Source organism: Arachis hypogaea, chromosome 15 (genome assembly GCF_003086295.3).
Source record: "Arachis hypogaea cultivar Tifrunner chromosome 15, arahy.Tifrunner.gnm2.J5K5, whole genome shotgun sequence".
Taxonomy (NCBI): domain Eukaryota; kingdom Viridiplantae; phylum Streptophyta; class Magnoliopsida; order Fabales; family Fabaceae; genus Arachis; species Arachis hypogaea.
In genome coordinates, this window is record NC_092050.1 from 3411701 (window position 1) to 3424673 (window position 12973).

Here is a 12973-nt window from a genome sequence, read left to right on the forward strand (position 1 = left end):
ATTCATTAATTAAAAAAAATGGTTAAACCTCATACTCAAAAGATACCTTCTAACTCCGATGAACTGATGCCAGTTTAGGACATGTTTGGTTTTTTCTTTTTTTTTTTCAGTATTTACAATTTTGTAAGAGAAGAAGTGAAATATAAAATAAAAATAAAAATAGAATTTTAATTTTATTATAAAATTCCAAAAACAAAAAATATTATAACATAATTTTATAAAAAATCAGAAACCAAACACACTAAATTTCTAAAAAATCTGAAAATTACATTCCATGCAGTGTCACAAGTTTTTTTTCTGTTTATCTACGATATTTTTCATTCAATGGGCCAAAAATTAATTCGTCGCAACTCTGAAGTCCATTTAAAAGTATGCAATATCACAACTTTAATTCAACTATATTGATGAAAAATATATACTATCACTGTTTCACAGTTGATTAATCAAATAAAAACTGAACTATACATCTAAATAATTTGTTTTCTGAGAGCTATATAATTTTATATGCATATTATATGCATATATATACACATTATTGATTCATTCCTCTAAACGAACGGATAAGAATTGAAGGTGTTTTGTGAGGTCAATAGTGTATTGGATCCCGCATCTCAATAATTTTTCATATATATTGAGTGAAATTGGAATATGTATTGTATTATATACATACCCATATATATAGTAGACAATTTCGTAATTGAAATATGTTGAGTTATATGCATGGTGATATGATTGCATGAATAATGAATGATAAGGGGGGCAAGGCCTAACAAGATAACATAAGGGTGAAAGGTGTACCCGACTTTCTCTCACATTGCCTTATATACATTACATTTAACATCATTCATTTTATTATATTATTCCTTCAATCAAGAACTAATAAATTTTCATTCCCATAAATGAGCAATGACATTTATGGCACTACTCATATATGGCACGGTTGTTATAAATACAAATACAAACTTTCAAATTGTAATAACAATATAATTATATTAAACAATTAATTAATTTGAATTAGTTAAATAACCAGTTCATTCTTTTATTTAAATAAATGTCAGAATTTAAATTTTATATTGTATATATAATAACTAATTAAACGACGACAAACTTTTAAATAAAATTTAAATTTATAATTGATTAATTTTTAACTTATTAAATAAAAGGATGTCCCAAAAAAAATTAATAATAATAATAATAGAGAATATTTAATGTAGGGGCATGTATATATATGAACGTGTTGTAGTTTCAGGAGAAATTGATTTCTTTTAATTGGTTTCATAAAATATGATTTTATTGGATTTGGATCCTCTAAAGTTTTTCCCATTTTATTACCCTACAAAGCTTAAATGGCTCTAAAAATGTATGTAAAAGAAAACTTCATATAATATAAATCACATCTTATAAAATCAATTAAGAAAAAAAATAAGAACATCTATAAGTTTTTGGTTGAGAGTCTTTGAATATATCCAAAAATATATCTTGTTCGATTGTATCTGGAAGCTTCTTTGATCTTGAGCGCAGAGTGTGTATCTGCAAAAAATGTTTTAATACTCAAGTTAATAGAGAGATATAAATCAGTTAAATTGTGGGAAAGATTGAGTTTTTTTACCACTCACTTTGTGATCTTTTGTTCGTTTTATAGAAAGATGATTTTGATGTTATAACATAGCTTATCGAGATATAACTTTACTTAAATTAGAATGAAAATATTTTTGTAAAAGTCGTATTCATTTACCGTATGTTATATTTCGGATACTTATGTAATTATGAAATTTAATTTGGTAAAATTTTTTGAAAAGATATTTATATTTAGTAAACTAAAAAACTCATATCCTTATACTTACAGTTTTTAAAAGTTAAAAATATTTTTAAAAACATTAACTTTTTTAAAAAAATAAATTATATTTGTCAAAATTAAAAAATTAAATTTTTATATTAATATTTAATATTTTTAAATTTAAAAAATAATTTTACCAAACACACTTATTATTTGTGTATATTAAAAATTATTTTTAATTTAATTTATTAAATACGGATAAGATAAATATAACTTTTAAAAATTAATTTTTATAAATTATTTAAAAAAATAAAAGTTTTAGTAGGAAGGTGTGGATGAGAGAATAGTGGTGGTTAAGTTGGTGAGAATTGAGATAAATATAGTAATAAATTAAATGAGGTTAAGAAGATATAATGGAGAAGCAAGGCATAAGGGGGGCAAGCGAGTAAGATGAAGATGGGCTTCGCCTCTATGTGAGGGGACATCTATTGCCATAGCACGTGACTCTCTACTATTAATCAATCATTTAATTACATCAACAAATTAATTATGTTTTATTTTTATTTCAATTTAGGGCATCAAGCTATGACACCCATCACCATGATCATCACCCTTTTCTCGCTCACTCACTCATAAATTCATAATAATAATTAATAAGAATAAAGAAATAAATTATGAGAAATATTAGAGATTTATCAAAATTATTATCTTTTATTATTATTTTTAATTGTTAATTTAATTATTTTAGTTTAATAATTTAATAATATATTTTAATTTATATTTTTAAATATTAATTACTAATTAATGACCGAAATTAATAAATTTTAATGACTTTTAATATTTATCATAAATTATATATCTACGAATGAATTTAGAGCATTATAGTGGTCTTTTAATTGTAAATAAAGTGATGAATTGCCACTTTAATTTCTTACTATATTAGACAATAAAACAACGTGGTTTTGATAATATAGAAATATAAAACAGTCTGCTCACATTTTGATTGGAGGTTTTGTTTTGGTTGAACACTAAAGTTAAAGGATGTCATTTTATCATTATCTAACATGATAAAAGAGTCTTAATTTATCATTTTATTTGTTGAGTTATCATAAATAAAAAAATAAAAGACTATTATAATATCTAAAATTTAGATTTAGAGACGATAATAGTGTAATTAAAATCTTAAAAACTAAATGGGTGTAATATTGACTAAGTACTATAGAAATTTAGTAGAGAAACTGATAGTGTCTATTGTTGTGGGGTGTGAAAATAGTGTGAGTATTAGTAATTTTGGCTAGTCTAGTAGCTAGTTCTTTAGTATAAGGATTGAGAATTTAAATTTTGTATGTGCATGTAATAATTTATTGACTAATAACAAATTTTTAAATAAAATTTTGATTTGCGATATCATAAACAACTAAAAAAGGAAAGGGAGCTGCCAGCTGGATACACCCTTTGAACGTGTAACCCTTCTCAGCTCTTGCAGCTGTCCCCACTCCCCATCTTCCAATCTCCTTCTAATCTTAACTTTTTTTATTATATTAATTTTTAGCCAAGTTATAATAATAATAATAATAATAACGGTGATTAGAGAAAAGGTTAATGATGGTAATTTATTAAGAAGTGCAAAAACTGAAGAAAACACTGACACTCAAGTGACCAAAATAAGCAATTTTGATGTATCCGATGCTTGCCAACTCACCATGATTGGATTTCATTCCACTATCCAAGTCTTTCTTATCCAGTAACAAAATGGAAAGCTTTATTACAACATCAATGAATAAGAATGAATCTGAATCTTGGAGTTGGAGGGAACATTACAGCTCCTAATTCTCTTAATACATAACCAACGGCATTTAAAAACCGTTAATAATACCGCGGGCGCATAACCCCTCTGTCCTCTCTCGTTATTTAACCAACATAACAGGGGCATATCTGGAAACACATTAAAAAAACTGCCGCATAAGACAAGCAGAAGAAAGGAGAAGAAGAAGAAGAAAGGAGTAAATATTAGTAGCAGAGAAACCCGCAGATCTTGTTCCATTCTCTCTCACTCACCTCTCAAATTCTTCTCTTCTTCAATTCAAAAAAAGAAAAAAGAGAAAAAATTCACTCCAAAATTAGCTTCGAACAATCAACGAAAAAACGAAACTGGAATTCTTCTGATTCTTCGCTTTTCCTTTCCATTTCCAATTTCAACTGCGAAGCGGCGTCGTTTTTGCAGCTGGGTGTTTTGTGATGGGGGTAAAGTTTTGAGCTTTGGACCCAACAGTAATTAAAGTTTGTTTTGTTTTTAGTTTCTGTGAATTGCTGGGAATAACGTGATTTCGAAGCTAATAAAAATGGAAACTTGGTCGTCGGTGGACACGGTGGTGGAAGAAATAATGAGGATTCACAGATCCTTACCTTCTAGACCCGCCATTGACGAGGTTGAAGCTGCAAAGGTTCTGATTCTGAACGTTGACAAAGAGGACCAAGCGAGAATTGAATCCATTTCCAGGCAGAGTAAGGGTCCCGAAGTGCCTGAAGAGCTTTTCATGGTGCTGCAAGAGATGCAGAGAAGCTTGGTTTATTATCATAGCAAGGAGCAGAAGAGGGAAGCACTGAAGCTACTTGATCTCGAGAATGTCCACTCTCTGTTCGACGAATTGATTCAGAGAGCTTCAAGGTGTGTTTCTTCCAGTCCCTCTGCTTCTAACACTTCGGATTCAAGGAAGCATGGTTACTCCAATGGCTCCGCTTCAACTGCTTCTGTTTCGACGAGCTTTGCGGCGCAGAGTTCGGCGTCTGCTTCGGGTTCTAAGGCCGGTTTTGACGCCCTTCCGAGCTCTTCTGCTGCTGGTTCTTCTATATTGTTCCGTGCGGAGAAGGAGCTTGGGAAGGCTAAGGAGTTGGTAACAAGAGATGATAGTTATGTGAAGAATTCAAAGTCTACATTCTACTCTAATGGATTTGGAATTGAATCAAGTTTACCATCCAAGCCTCAGATATTGGATCCATCTCTGAAAGCCACGACAAGTGCAGGTAAAACCATATATGCTTCTCATTTCTTTACATTCGAATTGGGTTATTATTCTTATGATGATTTTGATTATGTTTAGGTAGTCATATTGGAACTTGGATTGTTTGAATAGGTGGGGATGGTTTTTGTTCTGATGAAATGAATCTTTGTTGTGCAGGCCAAGATGGTAGTGATAAGTTAAGTTTGATCAAACTTGCTAGTTTAATTGAGGTCTCTGCAAAGAAAGGTACTCGTGATCTCAAGCTGCAGAACAAACTGAAGGACCAGGTTGATTGGTTGCCTGATTCGATAGGGAAGTTGTCGAGTTTGGTCACACTTGATTTATCCGAGAACCGGATTACGGCCCTACCTGCCACCATTGGGGGCCTTTCATCCTTGACCAGATTGGACCTGCATTCGAATAGGATCACTGAGCTCCCGGATTCTATTGGAGGTCTCCTCAGCTTGGTCTTTCTTGATTTGAGGGGAAACCAGTTAACATCACTGCCTGCTTCTTTTGGCAGATTGATACGGCTTGAGGAGCTCGATTTGAGTTCGAATATGCTTCCAGTGCTTCCCGATACCATAGGGTCACTTGTTAGCCTAAAAATATTGAATGTGGAGACAAATGATATAGAAGAAATTCCACATTCTATTGGTAACTGTACCAAGCTTAGAGAGCTTCGTGCCGATTACAATCGTCTGAAGGCCCTGCCGGAAGCTGTAGGAAAGATTCAGAGTCTGGAGATTTTGTCTGTCCGGTACAATAACCTCAAGCAACTACCTACAACAATGTCGTCTCTAATAAACCTGAAGGAACTTGATGTGAGTTTCAATGAGCTCGAGTCAGTACCGGAGAGCTTATGTTTCGCGACCTCTCTTGTCAAGATGAACATAGGAAACAATTTCGCTGACATGAGATCCTTACCAAGATCTATTGGGAACCTTGAAATGCTCGAGGAACTGGATATCAGTAACAATCAGATACGAGTCCTTCCGGACTCATTTAGGATGCTCACACGACTACGCGTCCTGCGAGTGGAAGAGAATCCTCTTGAAGTTCCACCAAGACATATAGCTGAAAAGGGGGCACAGGTAACTTCCCTTATCCGTCTAGTTCTTTTGGTATTTCGCTATAGACCTTTCTATTTTTAGAAATCACAATCACTCTTGTTGTATCTCAGGCTGTTGTGGAGTACATGACTGAGCTAGTGGAGAAGAGGGATAAGAAAGATGTAAAAACCCAGCCACTTAAGCAGAAAAAGAGCTGGGCTCAGATCTGCTTCTTTTCCAATTCTAACAAAAGAAAGCGTGATGGAGTTAATTATGTGAAAACCTGAAATGATTTTTTAATCACACCATTGTTGGCATGCAACAGATCCCTTGAGTAAGTTGAATTCGTTTTCCACCACTCGAAGTAAGTTATCAAACTCGAATTAACTCGGGAATCCTTACTAGTTTACTAGTTTGTGTCCCAACCTGAGTTTATTAGTTTAGACGAACTGTCGAGTTTGATAACCTTTTTTCCACAAAATTTACTCGTCTCGTTCCGTTTTATGTTACTATCACTTATCGCTTATCCCTGTAGCGATCGACCGGATAAGTGACAGTAGTAACGGAACGAAGGGAGTAGTTGATGAAATAGTCCTAGCTGTAAGTTTAACCATTGTATAGTTGTATCTGTTGTTCTGTTTGTATCAGGTTCCCTGGTTGTGACATGGCTGGATTTCTTCTGGAGGGAATGATACAATGGCTGCTGATATCTTCTGTTTTCCCATTTGAGAAAGATGTGAAGTGAAGGGCAAAAAGGAAAGAAAAAAGGGACATAGATATCTGTCATTTGCAGTCAGTAACCTGAGCAAGACAAAGGGAATGGTACAACAAGAATGAATTGGCAAATTTCATTTGCAAATTTGCTTTGACTTGGCTGCACAAAATTGTAGTATATTTTCTGATTATTTTTTCTTTTTCTTTTTCTTTATTTTTGTATAATTTGATTTTTCAATTTTATCTCATTTGTATTTGTTGTGTAAGTGTTGTCTTGAAAGCATAATTTGTCAAAAAGAAAAGTGTACAATAGGCAAAATGGGAGGGTAGTTGGGGGAGAACCGAGGTTGATTATGTACTATGTCTGTGTCTGAATCTGTGTCTATCTATGTATTTGTGTCCTCAAATTGTTGTTTCACATTCACTCTCAGCTGTTAAATGAATAACATTTACCTTTATGCCACTCATATTAATGAATATGCTACTGCTACTTTCACTTTGGTTCTGTTTCTATTGTTGACTTCAAGGACAAAAAGATCATTATCATCATCATTAGTTAATATCATAGGTCCCTAGTTATGGTTCATTTAACCACATGGGCAGCTATAGAAAACATTAACTTAAATTAAATGTTGAATAATCATAAATAATTACTTAATGCCATAAAAAAGACATTGACCACTAGTGTCAATATATATGTTCATAAACTTTGGTTGTTTTCCCTATAGACAAAAGCATTGCCAATGTTAATGGGAAAATTACAACTAAGTTGCTAATTCTTAATAAAAGAAACAAATGGAAAGAAAGGGTTATAATATAGGAAGAATTTTAAGTGTATCAGAAATACCGGACTGTTGATTTGAATTATAAAAAATATATATAATATATATTAATTAAAATTAACGGTTAAAATAATTAGAACACTGGTGTTTTCAATACACTTAAAACTTTTTCTATAATATATATACTTGTGACCATGGAAGAAGATAGTTTGGCCAACACATGCCTATATCCTAACTCAACCCTTCATCCAAAATTGGAAGCTTAGTGTGCTACATCACATGCCATTAATCATAAATTAACAAAAAGAATAAATAAAATGAGGTCAATTATTGTATTTAAATTAAATTAAATCAAACCAAACCAAATACATCAAATTTCTCAGCTTCTCTAAGGTGTCAAGTACCTCTTTGAGTATCTGGAAGGGGTCCACTAGATCATGCAACAAGCTTTCACTATCATAGATTTACAGCTAATAATAACAAGTGTTCATACTTATATTTTATATCTCTCTTATAAGGAAAAAAGTGTATTTATATTAATAAGGATTCAATATCCAGGTCAGCCTTTGTTTCATCATGGAAGGATTATCCCTTTCCTTCATCCAAAATATGTACATATAATTTTACAAAATTGAATTATATATATATATATATATATATATATATATATATATATATATATATATATTAATTTTGATAAATTAATAGTATAAAGAGTTTTGCATGGTTATCTAATTAGATTCATGTGTTTAGATTATTTTTTAAATAATAAATTTAAAAGTTAGTTATTAATGTGGCAATAAACAATTAATTGTTTGTTATTTTTTTTACACTCACAGTGTTATATATATAACGCTAATTTTAATCCAAAAATATATATATTTTTAGCTTTTTCAAAATAAAAAAAAAAACTGAAAAATAATATTTTTAAAGTTTGGATTATTTTATAAATTTTACACACATATATAATTATATATAAACTTATTTGTCAATAAAAAATTGAAAGAAAAAGCATAATGTCAAAGGCATTGTGGGGGCAGACAAATACATTCAGCTTATGTGGTTGTTTAGGCCAAAATGTCAAACTTTAATATTGAAATGTTTCAAGTTCTGGCGTGGCTTAATTAGAATTTGGACACCAAATTGCTATTTTAAACATGTTCTTATTGCATTGTCTTAGGAATTGTTCACAAAATTTTGGGAAAAGGTGATACTAGTGATAGTTAATACAAAGTAGTCTTCAAATTAGAGAATAACATTCAAATTATTCATGGATATAATTGGCCCACTTTTGAAATTACTTATGGATGCCTTCAGATTCAACGAATATACCCATAAATGTTATTATCAGATTCTATTAGATGTTTATAAAGTCCACATTGGTATATTATTATCAGACTATCAATAATGCTAGGAAAAAAAACAGTCAAAATTTATTTTATTTAATATTTATTAATTATTGTAATAATTAATAAATATTAAATAAGATAAATTATGATTATTTTTGGCTAATTTTTTTTGTTATTAAATATTATTTGAATTGGGTTAATATGTGTATTTTAAGACACATGTTAAAGTAATTAATTAAGAATATTTTTTTAAGAACATATCAAATTTAAAATTTTATTGCATTTATTATGTAATCATTAAAATAAATGAATTTAAAAACTTTATTAATAGTAATCTTTAAGGGCAATTTACTTATTTAAATTGTTCTATTCTATTGGCAGTAGGTACAAGAGAACAAAAACTGCTAGTACCAAACGCGGTTTACATGTATGTTAGGTTGGTGTGCGTGCGTAAACAGCGGTTTACGTTTAATATGTGTTAATGGGTTCTCTATATAAACCATAGAGGAGCCAAATGTGGAGAGGTAGAGTGTTATTCATAAATGGATGGGGAAGATAATATTAAAAAAATACAATACTCAAAGTATTAAATTATATAAATCAAGACTATTTTTTTTATTCTCATCTCTTTTAAAATTTATAAATAATAAAATAATTTATTTTTAGCCAAAAGTTCACTAAATCATATATTTTTCTCTTTAAAAATCACTTCATTCTCTTTTATTTATATCAACCATATAAAAGAGACTATGAGAGTTTAGAACATGAGTTGTGTTCTTTGCTGCTGATTTGCATTTGAGATTCTAGCTAAATGAATTTTTTTTTTATTTGTGCAATTTTGTTGTTTTATGCCAAAAAATAAAACTATTTGTATTTTATAGTTGATTGATTGGATAAATAATAGTGATAGCATCATAATTTTGATGAATAAAATAAAAAATATAAATATGCATATAATAATTTTTTATTTATATTTATTATTAAAATGAGACTAAATAGCAAATTAAAGAGGGAGTATTCACAGAGTACTAAAATATATAAACTAAGACTAATTTTTTTTATCTTCATCCCTTTTAAAATTCATGAATGATAAAATAATTTATTTTTAGTAAAAAATAGTAAAATTTTTTTATTTGATTTGTTATTTTTAATGAAAAAATTCACTATTTTTTACTAAAAATAAATTATTTTATCATTCATGAGTTTTAGAAGGGATGAATATAAAAAAAATAGTCTTAGTTTATATATTTTAGTACTCTGTCAATACTCACTCTTTGATTTGCTATTTAGTCTTATTTTAATAAGAAATGCAAATAAAAAATTATTACATGCATATTTATATTTTTTATTTTATTCATCAAAATTATGATGCTATCACTATTATTTATCCAATCAATCAACTATAAAATACAAATAGTTTTTATTTTTTGGCATAAAACAATAAAGTTGCACAAATAAAAAAAATTCATTTAGCTAGAACCTCAAAGGCAAATCAGCAGCAAAGAACACAACCCATGTTTCAAACTCTTCGAATCTCCTTTGTATGGTTGATATAAATAAAAGAGAATGACAAATTAAGTTTTTTATTTATGATATTATTTAAACAGTATATACCATTAATTATTTATTTTGTAATTATTTTTTAGATAAAGATTAGTTTTACTATTTGTTTTCATACTCAACGTAAACCGCTGCTGCCTTTAGCGGTTTACATACGTAAACCAATGCACATAAATCGCTACTGATAGTAGCGGTTTATGACCAATCATAATCATGCAGAAATCGCGGCAGACAACAGCAGTTTCTATGCTACCACAACTAAACGTAATCCGCAGTTGGCAGCAGCGGATTCTGTATTTATGTAAATTACTACTGCCAGTAGCGATTTTTATAGATATGTGAAACAATGTATTTGCGTCTTCGTCTTGAAATAATGCATTTACATAATTTTAAAATTGAAACAATTTATTTAAGTGAATTACCCAATTTTTAACACTATATATTAGCTAAATTTATATTTTTTTATTCTCAAATAAGTGTCCTTTTTTCAGAGTTAGTTTTTCATAAATAAGTGTTAATTTAGCAAATTAATATTACATGCTTATAGTTATTTGAGATAATTATGTGACTTAATTTACATAACACTAACACTTTCAATCATTTTCTTAATTTACATGAAAAATCAAAAGCAAAGGCCTTATTACTATAAGAACAGAAGAATAGTAATAATCTCAAAATTTTCAAAATAAATAAATAAATAATTTCAATGTTAGTGAAATGACATTTTAGATCATTCTATAAGATAATGATTGATCACAGCTGAAAATATCACTTCACTAATAATATGAGTATAATGTATTTAAAATCTAAATGCTAAATTTTCATGCTAGTAAAGCTTTAAATTGTCACCGACACCAAAATCTATAGAAGTTGACCTTTGTAGGTAAGGCAAAATAATTTAAGGACATTAATCTTGATTGGAGTTTCAATGTCCTTTTGATAATTTGTTTTTAATATCATTTTTTGGTTTTCATAATAATTATTGGAGGAGGGATCGGAGCCTTTCTTGGTATAAATCAGTGCCAAGTAGCAATCTAGCAAGTGATCAGAATCAAGAGAAATATAAATTGTTGATAGGGATATTAAACTATTTATCTGTTATTTTCATTCCCCCCTCTTAATCAATGAGCATAAAATTTTCATATATGGTGTTCCTAGAAAGCATATATTAATTGAAAAAAAAATCTTAATTCTAATGTTATTGAAGAAATGTTATTATGGAGCTAAAAATGATGCGTAACAATTGTTTATTGAGAAAAAAAAAATAACTGCTCCTAGTAGTATTATTTTTCTTTATTCTTGGGAGTGGTTGGATTAGTTTGTAATTTTCATTATTCAGCATATTAAGTGATTAATACTTTTCTTACAATTTTGATACAATAGCTAATAATAATATCCTCCCAATAATTATTAATAACAAAACATTCATGTTAGGTATATATCAAAATCAGTTACTAAAATTAATCATTGTGTATTTATATAAAAATATATGTATTATTTAATTTATTTTTAATGTATATTTTATATTTTAACATATATTTTATATTAATGATTAATTTTAATAACTGAATTTAGTATACAAAATATTTATTTGGATAACCAGATTATTAAATAAGAAAGAAAGTGTAATAAATATCTTTTAATAAAATATTATTACTCTTTAATAATTGATGGCTAGTATTGTTTTTTCAATGCATAAGTAAAAGCACAGATTTTAAAGTGAAGTTGGATAAACTTTTAAATTTTAAAAAATTACAAAATTTTGTTTGTTAAAATTACTTTTCACATTTAAAATAACTTCAATATACATAAATATGATAAAGAGTAAGAATAAATATAAATATTTATTTGAAAAACACAAATTAACTTTAAAATATTTCTAATTCTTCAAAAACTAAAAAAACAAACACTAAACAGATAAATATTTTTTATGTATCAAAAATAAAATAAAATGCTTCACTTTTCAAAAATTTAAACCTTAAAAAAAAAGACCTGTTTAGCATTCACCTAACCACACTTATGTGGGATTAGATTCGATCTTTGGATAACTATTATGAAAAAGAGTAATATATTGAATATTTTATGCAACTATATATCAACTCATCAATGGATTGGAGAAGGGGGAGAAGGTTCTTCAACTTCCATAACAATTCTTTAATCATTGGCCATTGCAACTAGTTTAATAAATGCAGCATACACACCACGAATATTATTTAAAAATTATATAACTTAGTTGGCGATCAATTCCCAACCTTCCCTACCCCACATTGATGAGTCATATTTATGCACAATAATCCACACTCATCATTCTTAAAATTCAATCTTAACATACAAATTTAATTACATGATTAAATATTTATCACTTTACCTAATTTTTACTAGAAGTACTTCTCATTTTTAAACCAATAATATTCATAGGTTGAGTTAATGAAGCAGATTTGCAAAGCATTATACTTGATCAAAAACTGAGATACAACTAATTTAAGTTAATTTAGTGGTGAATTTATTCGTTTATTAAAATAAGTATTAAAAGTTTAAATTTTATTATTTTGTGTATGTAATAATTTATTAATCAGTAATTAATTTTTTAATAAAACTCAAATTTATAATAAATTAATTTTTAATTTATCGAATTGAGAAATACCACTAAAAAAAACCGAAATGAGAAATTATTTGTGGCTTCAAGATCTAGAAGAAGCTTAAGGATGGTTTGAAGAATGGTCCTGCTTATATGTAT

The 12973-nt window shown here is 28.5% G+C and overlaps 1 protein-coding gene across 2 annotated transcripts; it reads left to right on the plus strand.

Annotated features, from left to right (window-relative positions):
• Positions 1–3423: 3423 nt before the first annotated feature.
• LOC112747627 (plant intracellular Ras-group-related LRR protein 4-like) lies at positions 3424–7012 on the plus strand. Of its 2 annotated transcripts, none has more exons than XM_025795753.3 (4): positions 3424–4801; positions 4957–5873; positions 5963–6165; positions 6453–7012. In XM_025795753.3, the coding sequence occupies exons 1-3, from the start codon at positions 4120–4122 to the stop codon at positions 6116–6118; spliced, it is 1755 nt and encodes a 584-aa protein (XP_025651538.1). In that variant the 5' UTR covers positions 3424–4119; the 3' UTR covers positions 6119–6165; positions 6453–7012. The 2 variants fall into 2 exon arrangements, with proteins under 2 accessions (XP_025651538.1, XP_025651537.1); XM_025795752.3 differs by having other exon boundaries at positions 3521–4801; positions 6480–7012.
• The last annotated feature ends 5961 nt before the right edge of the window (positions 7013–12973 follow it).

Coding starts and splice junctions, on each gene's coding strand:
- LOC112747627 (XM_025795753.3), top strand. CDS start 4,120: ATGGAAACTTGGTCGTCGGTGGACACGGTGGTGGAAGAAATAATGAGG. Junction 4,802..4,956: donor GAAAGCCACGACAAGTGCAG/GTAAAACCATAT, acceptor TTTGTTGTGCAG/GCCAAGATGGTAGTGATAAG. Junction 5,874..5,962: donor TAGCTGAAAAGGGGGCACAG/GTAACTTCCCTT, acceptor GTTGTATCTCAG/GCTGTTGTGGAGTACATGAC.